A 21,390-nucleotide genomic window follows, 5' to 3' on the forward strand; every position below is an offset into this window, starting at 1 on the left:
AAACCTGTTAAACGTTCTCCAGTGTCTGACCACTCGTCATTCTACACTAACATAGCTAGAAACCTAACGTTAAGTTAAAGCAGGCTTCAAATCGATTATGCATTTTATTGAGAAGACATAAGTTATGTTAATGTTATGTTAGTTTAACCCAGTCACACAATGGGTTATTAATAATATCTGGTTAGATGTGATCCAGTTATCCCAGCAAAGGGTTAATATTGTGTTTTGGTTGATTTGTGTAGAGCTATGCTTTCTAGCCAATGAGAAGCGTCTGCCTATCTGGAAGTCCCGCCTCCATGGCAGTCAGCTGCTGTGTGCGCGAGATTGTTAGAACGCGCCACAGAAAACACACATGCGATCTCTCGAGCTAAAAGTGAGAGGAAAAAAGAGTGAACAAAAGAATTCGCCATTGTCCATCAGCGGGGAGACAATCGTCCTGTCGTCTCGTGTCCTTGTGTTGATTTGTTATCAGAGAAGTCTTAAGTTGAGTTGATAAAAGTTAGAGACATCGCCAGCATTCCTGTTTTCCACCGGGGCTCCGGGGGAATTTCTGCATCGTTGCTGCGTGAGAAACGTTCGTCTTGGTGAGTCAGGCGATGTAGCGAGCATGAAAAGCTAACTAGCCAGCCTGGAAGATGTAGCTAACCTCGTCATAATGTGAATTTGGAAAAAGCGTTTTACTTGAAAATGGCTGAAGAGAAAGTCTTCACTTTGGGTTATTTCACATGTCAGTATGTTTCATAATGTTAGAAGAACATGTGTATGTTTGTTTTTGAACTCGAGTGTAACGTTTACCGAGAGTAGTCCAGGGGCCAGAACTACAAAACCATTGTAGCTGACTGTAGCTATTTTGAATGGCTATTATTTTGTAGTATACAGGCAATTTGCTGTATATATATATATATATATATATATATATATATATATATATATATATATATATATATATATATATATACACACTACCGTTCAAAAGTTTGGGATCACCCAAACAATTTCGTGTTTTCCATGAAAAGTCATACTTATTCACCACCATATGTTGTGAAATGAATAGAAAATAGAGTCAAGACATTGACAAGGTTAGAAATAATGATTTTTATTTGAAATAAGATTTTTTTACATCAAACTTTGCTTTCGTTAAAGAATCCTCCATTTGCAGCAATTACAGCATTGCAGACCTTTGGCATTCTAGCTGTTAATTTGTTGAGGTAATCTGGAGAAATTGCACCCCACGCTTCCAGAAGCAGCTCCCACAAGTTGGATTGGTTGGATGGGCACTTCTTTGAGCAGATTGAGTTTCTGGAGCATCACATTTGTGGGGTCAATTAAACGCTCAAAATGGCCAGAAAAAGAGAACTTTCATCTGAAACTCGACAGTCTATTCTTGTTCTTAGAAATGAAGGCTATTCCATGCGAGAAATTGCTAAGAAATTGAAGATTTCCTACACCGGTGTGTACTACTCCCTTCAGAGGACAGCACAAACAGGCTCTAACAGGTACTATTTAATGAAGATGCCAGTTGGGGACCTGTGAGGCGTCTGTTTCTCAAACTAGAGACTCTAATGTACTTATCTTCTTGCTCAGTTATGAAACGCGGCCTCCCACTTCTTTTTCTACTCTGGTTAGAGCCTGTTTGTGCTGTCCTCTGAAGGGAGTAGTACACACCGGTGTAGGAAATCTTCAATTTCTTAGCAATTTCTCGCATGGAATAGCCTTCATTTCTAAGAACAAGAATAGACTGTCGAGTTTCAGATGAAAGTTCTCTTTTTCTGGCCATTTTGAGCGTTTAATTGACCCCACAAATGTGATGCTCCAGAAACTCAATCTGCTCAAAGAAGTGCCCATCCAACCAATCCAACTTGTGGGAGCTGCTTCTGGAAGCGTGGGGTGCAATTTCTCCAGATTACCTCAACAAATTAACAGCTAGAATGCCAAAGGTCTGCAATGCTGTAATTGCTGCAAATGGAGGATTCTTTGACGAAAGCAAAGTTTGATGTAAAAAAAATCTTATTTCAAATACAAATCATTATTTCTAACCTTGTCAATGTCTTGACTCTATTTTCTATTCATTTCACAACATATGGTGGTGAATAAGTGTGACTTTTCATGGAAAACACAAAATTGTTTGGGTGATCCCAAACTTTTGAACGGTAGTGTATATATATATATATATATTGAGTTTATTCAATTGTGAAAGCATATGTTACAGTTGTGTGAGAATATTTACTGTACAGTTAGTTGATAATTGATATAGTGACTAAACCCTGTTTGTAATACAGGTTGGGTCTTTTGAGTGATTGATTGTTCCTGACGAGGAACTGGCGAGCCACCGCTCGGGAACCAAGAGAAAAAGAAGATTCTCCACCTACTATCTTCCACACGTCTGGTATGGTAGGACACTGAATCTAACCCCACAAATCTCCCACACGCCTGGTGTGGTAGGACTTTCCACACACACACACACTTTTATTTTTATTTTCTTTATTGAACCAAAAGCGCTTACTGTATTAGGACCCGGGTCATTGAGGGATTATTGTATATTGCATTGTATAATTGTATGTGTACCTTTGAGTGTTGCAACTACAACACTAAATATTTCTACATGTGTTTGGAGTCAGTGGCGTGCTCAGTCCTCTCCGTAGTTAAGTAATATATTTTTTTGTTGGGTGCTCTTTGGTCCAAGGTTAGTAGTTTCTGCCCTGAAGAAGGCCCGAGCCGCTACGCGTGGGCATTTTTAGGTCCTTTTTGGATATGTCCAAGTTCCAATAAAGACATTTTAATTACACGGAGCGCCTTGGTCAGAGATTTGTTCTCTTTTTCTCATCTGAAACTAAATATTTCTACTTACCATTTTATCCTGGTTGTCCGGCTCCTATTATTTCTCAGTCCAGTTAATCACGACTCCTACGAGCCTAGTAAAGAGGTGTACTTACCCTATGGCTACTACTACTTACCTTAGATGGTTATTAATCATCCTTGCAGGTTATTCCTTATCCAAGTGGGTTACATTAGATTTATAATGGACTGGAGCTTCCCATGCACTTCCCATGCATTGTTATTATTATTATTATTATTTGCAAATGCAACGCATTGTCACCTTGTGTTTCTAGGCAGCAAGATCGCTACCAGTGCAATTCCACTGCCCATGTGCGTGTGATACAACTAGCCTTCAAGGTCCATCAATTTTGAATGAACGTGTTTACTTTTCTTCATGTTTCTTAAAAAGAGAATTATCTAACTAAGCAGTCTTCTCCATATAGATGTATGATGTGTTTGGTTTGGTTTGGGAATATTCACACTAGCTAGCATCTTTGCCACAAAGTTAAAGGGATATTTCACTTTAATATAACTTGTCAAGTTTAAGCAGTCTTACCTCCATTTAAGTGTATCTACAAATAAGCTAGCAACCGCTGCTCTCTGGCGTGTAGACAACAGTCATTGTTAAGGACCACCCTTAACAGTCATTGTTAAGGGTGGTCCTTAATAATGGCTAAGGGGGGGGGGGTCGTCTTGTGATTTCAGATGGACTACCTCCACTGTTTCATCAACAGGAATGCACATGAAGAGAGATGTAACATCACCAGAAACCACGGTTTCATCCCCCTCCATGATGATGTCCCTCACCTTATCCACAATAAAATCACTGCCTACCAACTGGTTAAGAACAGATGCCAGGAACTTAGAGATGTTATCGTTCTGATGGGGCTGAATTCAAAAGTAGATGATTTCAGTTAAACAGCAACTCACATTCGGGATGCGTGTGTAATTGAGAGTATAAAGGGCAAGAGAGAATGCATGCCTCACAAAATATGTCTGGGTGAAAATAAAGGTTAAAAAAAATCATAACTGCTCATTATTAACTTTTTGTCAAGATGTTGAATCCAGGATAGCATCAGTACATGACCTCAACCTAAGTCACCAGGATTTTGTTACACATCTATTTTTCCTTTATAAATTTAACCTTACCTGATGAGATCTCAATGCGTGTCTTTTTCTTCTGTGTCACGTTGATGTAGACGGTCACCTTGCCATCTGTTAGCCCTACTTCCACCATGCCATCTGCCAGGACGGTGTACATCAACAGCCCACTGGGATTCCATGTACGAAAGGCCAGACTGACAGACAACATATCACTCTCACCCTGCCCCAGGAGCCGCAGAAAGGATGAGGAGTTGAAGAAGACTGGAAAGGAGTGAGACTCCGCGCAAGAAAAAGTCAGGTTATGCTACAGTGGGAGAAAGAGCAAAAGAGAGTGGGATAGGAATTAGTTTTAAGGAAGAAATAAAAGTACGATATTATGCCTTATAAAAAGAAAGAAGCAAAAATAATTCCCTTATCATTAAAAGCATCTCATAATCTACAGAGACAGTCTTACAAAATTATATAGCCAGATTTTATTCAAATGTAATTAACATATTATAATCATAATTGTTAAGTGGGTAAATAGTCAATATCTAAAATTTTATAAACAATTTTTACTAATGACACATAATTTACTTAATAAAATGAATAAGTATTTGAATATCTTTGTGATACTACTAATACTACTACTACTACTTTCAGCTGCTCCCGTTAGGGGTCGGCACAGCGGATCATCTGTTTCCATCTCTTCCTGTCCTCTGCATCTTCCTCTGTCACACCAGCCACCTGCATGTCTTCCCTCACCACACCCATACACCTCCTCTTTGGCCTTCCTCTTCTCCTCTTCCCTGGCAACTCCATATTCAGCATCCTTCTCCCAATATACCCACCATCTCTCCTCCACACATGTCCAAACCTGTCGCAAATCGCTCCTGACACTCTTCTCCATCCACTCCACCCTGCCGGCACTGTCTTCTTCACCTCTCTACTGAACTCCCCGTTACTTTGGACAGTTGACCCCAAGTATTTAAACTCATATGCCTTCATCACCTCTACTCCTTGCATCCTGACCATTCCACTGTCCTCCCTCTCATTCACGCATAGGTATTCCGTCTTGCTCCTACTGACTTTCATTCCTCTTCTCTCCAGTGCATACCTCCACCTCTCCAGGCTCTCCCCAACCTCCACCCTACTCTCACTACAGATCACAATGTCATCCGTGAACATCATCGTCCATGGAGACTCCTGCCTGATCTCGTCCGTCAACCTGTCCATCACCATTGCAAACAAGAAAGGGCTCAGAGCTGATCCTTGATGTAATCCCACCTCCACCTTGAACCCATCTGTCATTCCAACCACACACCTCACCATTGTCACACTTCCCTCATGCATATCCTGCACCACTCCTACATACTTCTCTGCAACTCCCGACTTCCTCATACAATACCACACCTCCTCTCTCGGCACCCTGTCTTAGGCTTTCTCTAAATCTACAAAGACACAATGCAACTCTTTATGGCCTTCTCTATACTTCTCAATCAACATTCTTAAAGCAAACATCACATCTGTGGTGCTCTTTCCTGGCATGAAACCATACTGCTGCTCGCTGATCATCACCTCTCCTCTTAACCTAGCTTCTATTACTCTTTCCCATATCTTCATGCTGTGGCTGATCAACTTTATACCTGTAATGTCCGTAGACGCCTTGTCTTACTGACATAAGAATAATTCAAGAACGAGCTGACTTCGTAGGTTCTTAACTGCGTAGCTTTTACTAGCGTTCATCCGACATACACCCTTCATCACATGCGCTTCTAACTTCCTGTCTACGTCACACGCACTGCACGTACACCCGTGAGTAGGTCAAGTTAAACACGTGACCTTTCATTCATTACATCTCCCCCTCTAAGATGATTTTATAACCTGTATATCACCCCCCTTTTCACAAAAAAAAAAAAAAATCCCCCACAGTACACAAGTCCATACGCCTCACAAATCCAGCCGGATTGCAGGCTTGCTCACCCTGCCAGAGCGAGTAACATATGGTGTGGAAGTTGGCATTTCTGCTGTTCGGGACTCATTCGTGTTTCCACTCTCCCCTGGAGTGACATGGTCAGGATCCCTGCTGACAAAGGTGAGTGTTTTAGGTGTGGCCAACAGGTGGCGCCTGTTCCTTCTGTAATGTTCACCTTGAGCTGTCTCCACTATGTAGGATCTGGGAGTGGAGCTCTGACTGTGAACAACTGCTGGCATTGTCCATGTTTTCTGTCCATCAGGTTTGGTGAGTACTGCGTCACCCGAGTTCAGTGGGCGCAGTGTCCGCACGCCGTTCCTGCGGTTGTAGTAGAAAGCCTGCCTCGATTTGGCTGCGGCGTCAGCGGTTTTGATCAGTTCCTCTTTAGGCCAGGCCGGTTTCAGGTTATGCTGCAATGTGGGTAAGGTGGTTCTGAGTCTCCTACCCATGAGCAATTCCGCTGGACTGGCTCTAGTGGAAGAAGAGGGTGTAGCTCTGTATGTCAACAGGGCGAGGAGAGGGTCTTCCTGCCTTAATATGCTTTTGGCTATCTGAACAGCCCTCTCTGCCTGTCCATTACTCTGGGGGTAGTGTGGGCTTGAAGTCACATGGATGAAATCATAATCCTCACTGAACCTCCTCATCTCTTCTGAAACTAGCTGTGGCCCATTATCGCTAACTACAATTTCAGGGATACCAAAACGTGCAAATGTAGCCTTCAGCCTAGCTACAACCTGACTGCTAGTAGTTGTTGGTAGATTTAGGATCTCCAAAAACCTGGAATAATAGTCAGACACTATCAAGTAGTTTTGCTTTTTGTACTCACACAGGTCTATGCCAACTTTCTGCCATGGTCTGGATGGGAGCTCACTTGACATTAAAGGCTCTTTTCTTTGTGTGTTCTTGTGTTCTCTGCAGAATTGACATTGCTGTATCTTTGTTGTAATGTGCCCTGTCATTTTGGGCCACCACACTGACTGGCTAGCTCTCTCTCTGCACTTAACTATCCCCTGGTGCCCGTCGTGTATTCTGTCTAAGATCACCTCCCTCATCTCTGTGGGAATGACGATACGACTGCCTCTGATGACTAAACCATCTACCTCAGATAACTCCCCTCTCACTTGATAAAAGTCTCTGACTGTCTCCGGCACTTTATCGACATACTCAGGCCAGCCGTGTCTGATGAAGCCCAACACTGTCTGGAGCTGCAGATCCCCATCCGTGCTCTGTTTTATCTCCTGCATCCTTTGAGGTGTGGCAGGCACCTGGCCCACGATGGCATCAATGTGTGCCGCAACATCATCATGAGAAGCACCATCTCCGTAGCGCTGCTCTGGGCCTCTGGAGAGTGCGTCAGCCACAGCTAACGTTTTGCCTGGTGCGTATTCAGCCACTGCATTGAAACGCATCAGCCTCATCAACAGTCTCTGGCACCTAATGGGCACATTATCCAAGTCTTTGCTGTTCATGAGAGGCACTAGTGGTTTATGATCGGTGACAAGTCTGAAATTGTCAAGCCCAAACAAGTACTTCTCGAACCTTTCACATGCCCAGACGCTGGCTAAGCACTCTTTCTCGATCTGTGCGTACCTTGTCTCTGCGTCACTCAGCCGTCGGGAGCAGTAGGCCACGGGCTTCCAGTGTTCCCCGTGCTGCTGGAGCAGAACGCCCCCCAGCCCGTAGCTGCTGGCATCTGCTGACACCACCGTAGCCTTAGTGACATCATAAAAGGTGAGTACCGGGGCGGTGGCGAGTGCTGCTTTAAGGTCTTGGAATGCTGTGTTCTGTGCAGGTCCCCACAGCCACTCTGTCGTTGCTTTAAGCAGTCCATAAAGCGGCTGACCTACAGTGGACAGCTCTGGGACGTATTTTGCCAAATAGTTCACCATCCCGAGGAACCTCTTGAGTTCTGGGGCTGAGGAAAGTTCTCTATTCCGGCCACTTTGTCCGGGTCAGGTCTGATGCCTGCCTCGTTGATGATATGACCAAGGAAGCGGCCTTGTTTCTGTTTGAACTTGCATTTCGCTTGGTTCAGTTTGAGACCTGCTGTTTCAATGACCCCCAGCGCCTCTGCTAGGTGCCGGTCATGGATTTCCTCAGTCTCTCCATGTATAAGGATGTCATCCATGTACACCTCTGTGCCCTCTAGCCCGGTCAGAGTTTCCGCCATCTTTCTCTGGAAAATCTCTGGAGCACTCGTTATACCAAATGGAAGGCGGCAGAAAGCATACCTCCCAAATGGGGTGATGAAAGTGGTGAGCCCCCTGCTGTCTTCATGCAAGGGGATCTGGTAAAACCCACTTGCTGCATCCAACGTTGTGAAGAACTTTGACCCTGCGAGCCTTGGCATTATTTCCTCCATAGTGGGCAGCACGTATTTCTCACGTTTCACCGCTCGATTCAGCCTCCTGAGGTCAGCGCAGCAGCGAACCTCTTTCTTGTTCGGTTTCAGCACCGGCACCATAGCGGCGCACCATTCTGTGGGCTGAGTCACTTTTTCAATAATGCCCTCATTTTCCATGCGCTGCAGTTCTTTCTTAACCAGTGGTACAAGTGGCAGTGGTATCCATCTGGCTGTATGCACCGCGTATGGCTGGGCACCCTCCACCAGAGCTATTTTCACTGGGTCTGTTTTCAGCAGTCCACTTGAACCGAAAACTCCACTGACCTCATTCATCCGCTTCACTAGACCCATCTCCACTGCCTCTGGATGACTCAGCAGACAGCTGCCTCTCCCTTTGATCACATACACTGGAAAGGAGTATTGTTTCTCCTTGTAGTTGGTTGTGGCTTGAAACTGTCCTATGCAGCTGATGTTTCCACCTGGGCTTATGAAGCATGTGTCAGGAGGTCCCAGTTTTATGTTTGGCTTCAGCTTTTTAAATGTCCCTTGGTTGATAACAGTAGCGTCAGCCCCCGTGTCAATTTTAAAGGTTATTGGTACATCACTTATTGTTAAACTAACAGTCCAATCTTCCTGACTGCTCTCTTTGCCAACTTCTCCCAGAAAGTACAGCTGTTTAACCTCTTCAGTGACTTCTCTCACCGCTTTAGAGTGACATACACGCTCCCAATGTCCCTTTTTATGACACTTGTTGCACTTACTGTTCGTTGCAGGACACTTCCGCTCATCGGTGTGCTGCGTCTTGCCGCACCTCCCGCATTCATCTACTTTGTTGGTTGCAGGTCTGCTGCCACCATGACGCTGTCCGCCCTTTTTGTTTTGCCGTCCGTCCCGCCGTCGGACAACATTGACGTTAGCCAGCTGGGCCTCTGGTTGGTTAGCTTGGAGGCTGAGCTGCTTCGTTATTGCCTCCGCCTGGCGCACTTGTTCAATGACTTTCACCAGAGTAAGGTCCGCTGTGAGCTGGAACTGACGGGAGAGCACTTTGTCTTTTATGCCCACTACCAGACGGTCTCTGATATGTTCATCCCTCTTGTCCCCAAACTCACAGTGTTCAGACAGCTCATACAATGTCCGGATGTACATCTCCGCTGTCTCTCCTGGCTGCTGGCTACGTTGATAGAAGCACGCCCTCTCATGTATGATGTTACGGCGGGGAATAAAGTAGTCGTCGAACCTTTTCAGTACGATATCATAGTCCACTTTATCACCCTCCGCCGCGAAGTCAAACGAGCTGAATATCTTTTCAGCCTCGCTGCCCATTGCATAAATCAGCGAACTCACTTGAATCTCCCCGTCGTCTTTATCCAGCTTTGTCGCGAGCCTGAAGCGCGAAAACCGTTGTTTCCACTGCGGCCATTCAACGGGGCAGTCAAACTTGAATTCACTCGGCGGATAAAACTTCGGCATGACCGCTCGTGTTCAGATACACAGACTATTCTGACACCATGTAATGTCCGTAGACGCCTTGTCTTACTGACATAAGAATAATTCAAGAACGAGCCGACTTCGTAGGTTCTTAACTGCGTAGCTTTTACTAGCGTTCATCCGACATACCCCCTTCATCACATGCGCTACTAACTTCCTGTCTACGTCACACGCACTGCACGTACACCCGTGAGTAGGTCAAGTTAAACACGTGACCTTTCATTCATTACAATACCTCTGTAGTTACTACAGTTCTGCACATCGCCCTTGTGCTGGAAAATCGGTACCAGTATGCTTTTACTACTACTACTACTACTAATAATAATAATAATAATAAGTAATTGAATATATTTCTGATACTACTACTACTACTACTTCTACTACTACTAATAATAATAATAACAATAACAATAATGATAATAATAATAGTAATTAACAGGGCTTAATATGAAAAAAAAATGTCTTGCTCCCCATCTCAGCCATGAGTGGGTTGATGGGTTAATTTCACTGGGTTCTTGGCTATTTCTAATATACAAAATCCAGACTTTTTCCATGGCCTTGTCTTCAAGACTTTGGAGTTCTTCTCTCATACAGCTAGAGAATATAACACACATATTTTTTATCATTAGCAACTGGGACCTGCCATGTCAATTGTGCTGTATGCGGGTTTAATAATAATAATAATATTAATAATAATGATAATAATTGTGTTGTCTGGCTGCAGCGGTGTTGTGGCGGTGTTTGGAGTTGACTGCAATTGTGCATTTGCCTTTACTTTAGCATTGTGCCTGAACGGTTGCCATAGCCTGTGCAGATGTGACAATTTTTTATTTATTTTCTTTCTCATTGTCTGGCCATAAAACGTTTGCCTGTAAGTATTTATATGTTCAGTTCTCTCATAAATGTTTACAGAGAAAGTTCATGAAAATCAGTAATAAGAGAAAGTCCGTTCTGTAGTTAATCCGTAGCCTTATGCTAACCGCTAGCAAGTCAGTGGGAATTGCAATATAAGTTAGCCCGAAGCTAGCCGCTAGCGCGGCAATGGAAGTTGTAATGTAAGTTAGCATGAGGCTAAACGTATTGATTTGTAGTCAGTTAGTTTCATCTTTACATGGTTGTGTGTAATAGTGGATGTGTTCGTCTGGTTTGAGTTTTGTTGAGATATGACACCAGCGTATTTGTATGACTATGTGTTACTGTGTATTATTATTTTGTTTACGACTTTGTTTGTCCACAAGTGAGCGGTGTTGCGCTTGCATGCGCGGATTGATTACGTCACTGAGACGCCGTTCATTTTTCTTCATTCTCCCCAAACTACCGAATAAACGGAGGCTACATTTTTCCCTCCAGCAGAAGTTCGGTAGTCAGTACGATTCTTTATAACGGTTTAATAATCTACTTCATCTGCGCAGAGATAGACATAAAGTATTAGTCTAGTCTTCTAACAGGTTATGGGCCCAGATAACGTTGGATTATTTAGTAGTTTGATAAAAGAAGTACACGAAGTGTGATAACCTCGGATGGCGGGATGCGCGCAGGATAGCACGGAGTAGCAAGTTAGCAAGTGTGAAGCTAGTTAGCATCGGGAGAAGCTATCGGGAAGCTAACGGAACGCTAAGCTAAGCTAACGCTACCTAGGGAGATGGAGCGAAAGAAGAGCAGGTGGCCCACATTCAACGGACAGGCCGATGAGTATGAACTGTGGGAAGAGCGAATGCTCTGTTGCATGCATGGTGTGGGGCTGAAAACCACCATTCTTACCGAGCCCGCGGGACCTTTGACAGCGGAAAAGCAGGCCCTAGACGAGGAGCGGAACGCGGACGCCTACTGCGCATTGGCGCCTTTATTGGACAACACAAGCTTGGGACTGATCTTCAGAGAAACGAAGAACAACGGTAGAGAGAGTCTACGGGTGTTGCGGGAACATTACATTGGTAAGGGCAGACCCCGGATTGTCACTCTGTATGTAACATTGACTGGGCTAAAGAAAGCTGATAATGAGACGATCACCGAATACATTATCCGAGCTGAACAAATCATTACGGCTCTCAAAGGGGCGGGAGACGCACCGAGTGAGGGACTAATGATGGCCATGGTGATGAGGGGGTTACCTGAGAGATATAAGCCATTCACTCTAATGGTGACACATGGCGACAGTGAGTTGGCATTGGGACAATTTAAGGCCAAATTGAGAAACTTTGAGGCGGCAGAAGATGTAGCTAATGCTACAGCATCGGACGAGACGTCCGAGAGGGTGATGAAGGCCCACGCAGCGCCTAAGAAAAAGCCAGTGAAACGCTTTGAGGGTGAAGATGATCAAACGGTGTGCTGGCGATGCGGTGACAAAGGCCATCGGAAATCGGACTGTTCACGCAGCGTGTGGTGCAGCTTCTGCCGGATCAAGGGTCACACGGACAAAGTGTGCAAGAAGAAGGACCGCGCTGATGGAGCCAGATGTGCACGCGAGCAAGGTGGCGGCGGCGGCGGTGGTCACGGAGCAGGTCGAGGTCAGGGACCGGGGAATACTGCGAAAGAAGAGGACTACATCTTCAGAGTGCAGGCTGGAGAGACCAGCTCAGCAGGACCAGGACGACGGCAACAGTTCAAACCAGGATTTATTGTGGACTGTAGGGCTTCTTCCCACATAGTCAATGATAAGAAGAAGTTCAAGAGCTTTGACAGCTCGTTCGAGCCAGAGAAACACTGCATGGAGCTGGCGGACGGTAAGCGCACCTTTGGTGTGGTGCAGGGCAGGGGAGATGCTACGGTATGTCTGCTCGACAGTGAGGGGCGACGGTGTAGAGTGACACTGCGGAACGCACTATATATTCCATCGTACCCCCAAGAGCTCTTCTCTGTGAAGTCTGCGACAGCACACGGAGCCAGTGTGTTCTTCGAAGAGGGCAGGGATGCCCTAAAGTCACCGGATGGTACCAGGTTTGACATTTTTGTACAGGGGAAAATGTACTATTTGCAAACTGAATGTGTTGTTGAAAAGTGCCATGTGAGCCATGATATAGAAACTTGGCATGAGATAATGGGCCACTGCAACTATGACGATATCATAAAGCTACAGGATATCACTGATGGTATGCATATAAAGGGTAAAGTGTGTAAACCTGACAAAGAGTGTGCAGTATGCATAGAAGGGAAGTTTACCCAAAACAGAGTACAGAAAAATGTACAGACTGACGGTACACCGTCAGCACCCGAGGATGATGACGAGGAGCACCCAAGGGTGACATCACAAGCCTCAGCTAGTGGGAGGTACCCCCAAAGGGAACGCAACCCTCCGAGATATCTGACTGACTATAGTCAGGGTGACAGTGATGACAGCTCACTCACTACTATAGATTATGCATACAGGGCAGTGTGCGGTGTCCCTCTGACCTTTAAAGAGGCCATGGAATCGCCAGAATCAGAAAAGTGGTCCAGGGCAATGGACGAGGAAATGGAGTCTCTAAGAGACAACAAAACATTCACCCTTACGAAATTGCCAGAGGGCAAGAAAACAGTGGGAGGAAGGTGGGTGTATTCGATAAAGACAGATATAGACGGACACGACAAGTACAAGGCTAGATTTGTAGCAAAGGGATATAGCCAGAGAGCTGGGGTGGATTATGGGGAGACATTTTCGCTGACAGCCAACCTAACAAGTGTTCGAGTGCTTCTACAGAAGGCGGCTCAGTATGACTTGATTTTACACCAGATGGATGTAAAGACGGCCTATCTTCATGCCCCCATAGACTATGACATATACATGGAACAACCTGAGGGTTATATTGAGAAGGGAGAAAAACTAGTGTGTAAACTAGAGAAGTCAATCTACGGCCTCAAGCAATCTGACTGCAATTGGAATTTACTGTTACACGAGTGTTTGACAGGTGATGGTTTTACACAAAACCAATCAGACCATTGTGTGTACTCCAAGGAGTCAAAGGAAGGGAAAACGATCATTATAACCTGGGTAGATGATCTTATCATAGCATCAAGCAGCACAGAGATGCTGAGTAAGGTGAAAAAGATGCTGTCCACAAAATTCAGGATGAAAGATCTGGGCAGGTTAAAGTGCTTTCTTGGGATTGACTTCACTCAGTCCGCCAACTGTGTAACAGTTTCACAACAAAGGTACTCTGAGAAAATATTGGAGCGTTTTGATATGCAGGAGTGCAGGGTAAGAGAAACCCCATGTGAGCAGAAATTAGACTACTCAGAAGATGCACCAAAAATGTTAGATGTGAAAAAGTACAGAGAGGTGGTCGGGAGTCTAATATACTTAGCTACATGTACACGTCCAGATTTATGTTTTGTTGTGAGCAAGCTATCTCAGCATTTTGCAGAGCCTACTGAAGAGCAATGGGTGACAGTAAAACATGTGTTTCGTTACCTTAAGGGCACCACAGATAAACAGCTCTGTTACAGGAAGAGCGACGAAAAGCTTGGCTTACAGGCATATAGTGATGCCGACTGGGCTTCAGATACTGCGGATAGACGCAGCACATCAGGTTACTGTGTTGAGCATGAGCAGGGGAAGTGCACTTATCTCTTGGAAAGCCAAGAAACAAGCTACTGTGGCACTTTCTACGTGCGAGGCGGAGTATATGGCTCTGGCTTTAGCCATCCAGGAATGTATTTATGTTGAACAGTTACTGGGAGGTATTGATTCATATGAATACAAGAGAACAGTGGTTTATGAGGACAACCAGGGGACAATAGCTTTAGCGAAGAACCCGGTGTGTAGGCAACGCTGCAAACATGTGGATATCAAATACCACTTTATAAGGTCTACCATAAGAGAGGAAAGGATGTCATTGGTGTATTGCCCTACAGACGAAATGGTTGCGGATGTAATGACGAAGCCCGCATCCAAGGTAAAACTGAAGACATTTGCTAAGGCAATGTTTGGTGTGTGAAATGTGAGTGGTATGGGTTATACCAAGTTTTATTTTTATTTTTATTTTTGTTCTATGAATAAGAAAAGGTATGCAGTAAGCTCATGATTCATAAGTGGGAGTGTTGAGATATGACACCAGCGTATTTGTATGACTATGTGTTACTGTGTACTATTATTTTGTTTACGACTTTGTTTGTCCACAAGTGGGCGGTGTTGCGCTTGCATGCGCGGATTGATTACGTCACTGAGACGCCGTTCATTTTTCTTCATTCTCCCCAAACTACCGAATAAACGGAGGCTACATTTTTCCCTCCAGCAGAAGTTCGGTAGTCAGTACGATTCTTTATAACGGTTTAATAATCTACTTCATCTGCGCAGAGATAGACATAAAGTATTAGTCTAGTCTTCTAACAAGTTTTATATGAAATTGACGTGCTTTTTATATGTATGTTTAGTTTTACAGATATTCTTGAGTAAAATCTTTAAACGGAACTCCTTCTGAATCTGAGTCTTTCTTTGGAAACTCATCTGTCTCCTGAGCTAGCAAGCTGGACGCTACATGTTAGCAGGGGCAGAACAGTAAAAAGGCACATCTTCCAACGGCCAGTAATTATCAGACCTGTAAGTAGAAACATCAGCAATCTGTCATTATGAAAAAGCACAATGAAGAACTGGACCTTGAATAACTTTTGGAGAGCAAATCACGAATATCCAGCTGCTCATGAGTCCGCAAACTTTCTGTAGCAAGCTCTATAGCTTTGAGAGCACAGGCAAAAGCAGAAGCCGCTCAAGGCGAACTGGCATTTGCTAAAAAAATTTTTTAAAAAAGAGGCAGATATAAACAAGAAGCTATACTACAAGCAAGTTTGCATCAACTGAAGCTGGAAAAGGAGAATGGCTGTGGCTGCAGAAGCCAAAGCCAAAGTGCTGGAAGCAGCTGCTGAGGATGAATATGAGCGGATAGGCCTAACTCAACCGAGAAAAAATCAAAACTAGATATTGCCGCAGTTGAGCATCACCATGAAAGTGCTACAATTCACACTCTAGTTCAACATTCCACTGTCCAATCACACCAGAGTCTGAAAACTACTAACTCATTAAATCCAATCACCATCCCATCACCTGCTGCAAAGCCACCCAAAGTTTCACACCTACCAGTGCACCAGCAGTGTAGCAGTGAGGAGTTGTGTGAAATAGGGTGGTACGACACCAAGTGAAATCAGTGACTATGAGTTTAGAGAGCTAGTTCCAGCCTGTGATGGCCTGGCGGCCTGTCCAGAGTGTCTCCCCACCGGCTGCCAAATGACTGCTGGGATGGGCTCCAGTATCCCTGCGACCCTGAGAGCAGGATAAGCAGGTCGGATAATGGATGGATGGATGGAGTTAGTTCCACAACATTCATTCAAAGAAGCCACCTGGAACCCAATGCAATTAAACAGCACTGTTAATCCTCTGAGGAAATCGCACAGTTATAGAGAGCCTCCCCATAGCACCAAATACTCCAGTGAGGATTATCAGCCTCTCCAGTCATATTCGGCCCATCCAGTCCCTCCACACGGCATGAACCCATCCAGTCCAACAGCTGCAATGGACCTGGCAAGGTACCTAATGTGAGATGGGAGATAAGATAAGATACTTTATTGTCATGTGTACACACAGCGAAATTGATGGGAGGTGGTGAGTTCAGGCCTACTGAAGTTTGATGATCATCCTGAGTGGGCCTGGAAAACATCCTTCCTCAGCTGTACTGACGATTTGAAACTCTCCACTAGAGATGAGCTTGACTTGCTGTGCAAATTACTTCGACCATCATCGTCTGAACAAGCTAAGACAATGAGAGTGATACATATTCACAATGCCAGTACAGGTCTCAGGATGGTGTGGCAGAGACTGGAAGACATTTATAGCTCACCTAAAATGATTGAAAAAGCACTCCTCAAAAAAGTTGAGGCGTTCCCTAAAATCGCAGCCATGGATAAACACAAGCTAAGAGAACTAGGAGAAACCCATATGGAACTGGAGGCAGCAATGACAAATGTGTACCTACCTGGTCTCTCATACCTCAATACTTCGCGTGGGGTCAATCCGATTGTCCAGAAGTGCCCGTATAACCTGCAAGAAAAATGGGTCATAGTAGGCTCACGCTATAAGGAACAACACAAAGTGTCATATCCTCCATTCTCAGCCTTTGTGAAGTTTGTTTGCACACAATGACCCAATCTTTGCCAGCATAACAGGAACCTTGTTTGCTGCCAAAATGGCAAGAAGTGTATCATCCAGCCATCATGTCAAAACATCAGTAACTGTAAGAAAGACAGAAATCTCAACAAATGGTGAAAACAGTGACAGCACTATAGCAGTCAGGAAGGATGGTGACCCTGATAAGCAGTGCCCACTACATAACAAGCCTCATCCATTGAGAAAGTGCCGCAGCTTCAGAGGCAAAACATTGGATGAAAGAAAGGCATATCTGAAAGACAAAAAAAAAATCTGTTTCAAGTGCTGTGCATTGCCTACCCACATCGCTAAGGGCTGTGACAAGCTTGCACAGCATAAGGAGTGCAGCAGCAGCAAACACTGCTCAGCACTACACCCAGGACCCACTCCGTGGAAAATTGTTGTCCAAATAAGCACTATGGATCAAGGTGGGGAGCAGCTATTGAAGGCCGTTTCATCTGTGACATCCAAATGCATGGAAGTCCTTGGGACTGCAAAGACTTCAAAATCATGCTCCAAGATCAGTCTGGTTTGGGTGTATCCTGCGGGGCAAAGAGATCAAGCCATGAAGACTTATGCTTTTCTCCATGAACAAAGCAACAAGTCACTAGCTAGATCAGAATTCTTTGATTACTTTGGTATCAAAGGAGAAGGAACAAGCTACACTCTAAAGACATGCTCAGGAGTGGTTGAGACAGTAGAGTGACACTCTAGCAGCTTCATCGTGGATTCACTAGATGGTAACACCCAAATTCCTGTGCCTGCTCTCATCGAATGTGACATGTTGCCAGATGACAGGTCTGAAATTCCCTCACCAGAGATAGCCAGATGTCTTCCTCACCTCAAGTGTGTGGCATATAAAGTGCCTGCTTTGGACCCACATGTGGTTATACTACTTCTTGGAAGAGACTTAATCCAGGTGCACAAGTTTAGAGAGCAATGTAATGGGCCTAACAATGCACCATTTGCCCAGCGACTCCACCTTGGGGTGGGTCATAGTAGGGGATGTGTGTCTTGGAAGGTTGCACAAAACAGACAGTTTTAATGTTTTCTGGAACAACGTGCTGACGAATAGGTGCCACTCCATCTTTGCACCATGCATGGGCAGCATAATTATGAGAGAGAAAATCTTCAGCCCTATCTCATCCCATACCTCTCCAAGAGTCTCACATGCTACCAACTACAACAGTGTTACAGTTTCGAAAGAAATGTGTTTCAAACAACTGTGCATGACACTAAACTTAGCTTGTCCATTGATGATGAGCTGTTTCTTGAGCTGATGGACAAAGAAGTTTTCATGGACGAAGCTAACTGCTGGGTAGCATCTCTGCCATTCAGGCCAAACAGGCCGTGACTGCCTAACAACAAACAACAAACAGTTAGCTGTCTCAAATTCCTACGCTGCATGCTGGAAAACCAACAAGATATGAAATAACACTTTTTCACGTTCATGCAAACAATGATTGACAAAGATCAAGCAGAACTAGAACTAGCCCCAGCACAGACTGTGCAACAAGACTGCTGGTACTTACCAATGTTTGATGTTTACCCTCCACAGAAAAAAGACCAGATACGATATGCATATTACTTGATTCCAGTGCTAAGCATGAAACCATCTATCTCAACGATGTCCTTCTCGGAGGACCAGACATGAACAATGCATTACTCTGGGCCTCATATATTTCCACAAAGAGCCCATAGCAGTAGTGGCAGATGTTCAACAAATGTTCTACTGCTCCATTGTTGAGGAAGACCATCGCAAATTCCTCAGGTTTTTGTGGTTTGAAGATAATGACCAAAGCAAGCAGATTACTGAGTACCACATGAAAATACATGTATTTGGAAACTCTCCTTCCCCTGCGGTAGCTATTCGTGGCTTGACAACAGCAGCCCTGCATGGGGAAGAGCAATATGGCACTGAAGCTAGTTCATCATGAGGAATTTTTACATCGATGACAGGCTTTCGTCGTTCCCCACCGACGAAGAAGCCATCTCTATCCTGAAAGGGACAATGAAGATGTTAGCAGAGTCAGGCATAAAACTACACAAGATCGCCTCTAACAGCCATGTGGTAATATATGGCAATACTCCAGAAGAACGGGCCAAAAACCTTAAAGATCTGGAGCTAACCGCAGACCCCTTGTCACTGCAGTGCAGTCTAGGACTTACCTGGAACCTGCAGCCTGACACCTTCACCTTCTGTGAATCCAAAGAGAAGAAGGCATTTACTAGAAGGGGAATCTTATCCACAGTTAATGGTCTATATGATCCCCTGGGATATGTGGCACCTGTGACAATTCAAGGAAAAGCATTGGTCAAAGAATTGTCTGCTGAACAAATTGAATGGGACTCTCATCTATCAACCCTGAAGGAAGAACAGTGGAAACTGTGGACGGACTCACTTCACGAGCTTGAATAGCTTCAAACTAAAGATCATATATGCCTGTTTCTCTGTGTTCCACAAAATACTATGTGTCTTCTGTGATGCATCCACCATGTCCATATTAGCGGTAGCATACCTCAAAACAATAGACATGGAAGGACATACTCACGTTGGGTTCATCATGGGAAAGTTGAGGCTGGCCCCACATTCTCTGCACAGCGTTCCCCGGCTAGAACTCTGTGCTGCTGTCCTGGCTGTTGAGATGACAAATTTAATCAAAGGTGAACTAGACACTGACATTCACAAAGTCACATTCTACACAAATAGCCAGGCTGTATTAGGCTACATTCACAACATGAGCAGAATACTTTATGTGTATGTCACCAACAGAGTTGCCCGTATCAGGAAATCCATGAGTCCGGAGCAGTGGCAATTTGTCAGTACAGAACACAATCCTGCAGTCATGGGACATGCTCCATGCCAGCAGCCTTATTGAAACACACCGACTGGTTTAAAGGTTCAGCCTTGTCCAGACACATACTTACAGCCAGAGACCTTTGCCCTCATAGACCCTAATGCAGATGCAGACATACGCCCACAGGTCACAGCTTTCAATACCAAAGATCTTGAAAGTGAACTCGGCTCAACTGGAGAAGTGTTCCAGTTGGAAAACTCTCTTTCGAGCTATAGCCAAGCAAGTACACAAGGTCAGGTACTGCACAAAAAACTCAAACAATAAGAGACAGATGAGGTGACACAAGCAAAGGTAGTTATAATCAGAAACGCACAGCATGATGGATTCGCTGAAGAGATGAAGTGTCTTTCCAGAAGTGGTGTCGTCCCAAAAGCTAGTGCTCTAAGAAAACTGAGCCCCATTGTTGATGCAGAGGGCCCGCTGAGAGTTGGGAGGTGAATGTCTTCAGTCGATGTACCCTGGGAAGAGAAACATCCTATCATTGTCCCCCAGAAACATCACATAGCTACCTTGTTAGTGAGACATTACCACAAACAGGTCGCACATCAGGGCAGGCATCTTACAGTAGGTGCTGTTCACTCTGCCGGTCTGTGGCTAATTAGGGGCAAGAGACTGGTGTTCAAACATTATACATAAATGTGTGATCTGTAACAGGCTGAGAGCAAATGATGTCAAACTTACCTGCTGAATGAATTATCCCAGGTCCTCCATCCATAAATGTAGGTGTTGATGTGTTTGGTGCATGGATCATCAGACTCATGACGTACGGCTCACGACATGCCCGAGGAGGCACTGTAAAGAATAAGTGCTGGGCTATCATCTGCACTTGCTTGTTTACAAGGGCAGTGCATATTGAAGTACTTGAATCTCTGTCATCTTCAAGCTTTGTGAATGCACTAAGGAGGTTCACAGCTGTTTGTGGGCCTGACCACCTCTTCCGTTCTGACCGGGGGGGGGGGACTTTGTTGGGGTATGCAAGGAACTTAAGATAAACTCTAAGGACCCTGAACTGACAGCTTACCTCCAAGACCAAGGCATCACCTGGAAGTTCAACCTCCCCCATTCTTCACACATGGGTGGGGTGAGGGAGTTGATGATAGGTGTCGCTCATAGAATATTGGGTGCGCTACTGCTAAAGACAAATGCATCTTGTGTGTCTCACGAGGTTCTAGTTACACTTAAGTCAGAAGTTATGGCTATTATGAATGACAGAACTCTGGTTCCTCTGTCAGCTGACCCAGACATGCCAGCTGTCCTATCGCCTGCTATGTGTCTGACACAGAAAGTTGAGACCGTCTTACCACCCCCAAGGGGAGTATGACCACAAGGACCTCTACGGCAAGCAATGGAAGCAGGTCCAGACTCTGGCCGACTTTTTCTGGAAACACTGGCATCAGGAATATCTGACATCACTCCAACCAAGGTGAAAGCGGCAAGTGTACAAACTAAACCTGAATAAAGGAGGTGTTGTTCTTTTCAAGGATGCACAAGTCAAGAGAATCAGAATCAGAATCAGAATACTTCATTCATCCCCGAGGGGTAATTGGGTTAAAAGGAATAAAGGGCCTATAGGAGTGAGTGGTAGTGAATGCCATTCCCAGTCAAGACAAAAAAGTTTGCAAGGTGGATGTTAAAGGTCAAGCAGGGACTCAGAAGCTGTACTCTAGACATATCTCTGTAGCTGAAATGCTCATGAAAGGGACATAATGTTATA

General features: G+C 44.7%; 1 protein-coding gene across 1 annotated transcript in view; it reads right to left on the reverse strand.

The window, feature by feature from the left end:
* Positions 1-21,390, reverse strand: part of cntnap2b (contactin associated protein 2b) — a 296,355-nt gene that overhangs the window by 217,370 nt on the left and 57,595 nt on the right. Inside the window, exon 8 of the mRNA XM_056293762.1 lies at positions 3,967-4,225. Within this exon, the coding sequence (XP_056149737.1) occupies positions 3,967-4,225 (259 nt within the window). The remainder of the gene's footprint in view (positions 1-3,966; positions 4,226-21,390) is intronic.

Source organism: Lampris incognitus, chromosome 14 (assembly GCF_029633865.1).
Source record: "Lampris incognitus isolate fLamInc1 chromosome 14, fLamInc1.hap2, whole genome shotgun sequence".
Lineage (NCBI taxonomy): Eukaryota > Metazoa > Chordata > Actinopteri > Lampriformes > Lampridae > Lampris > Lampris incognitus.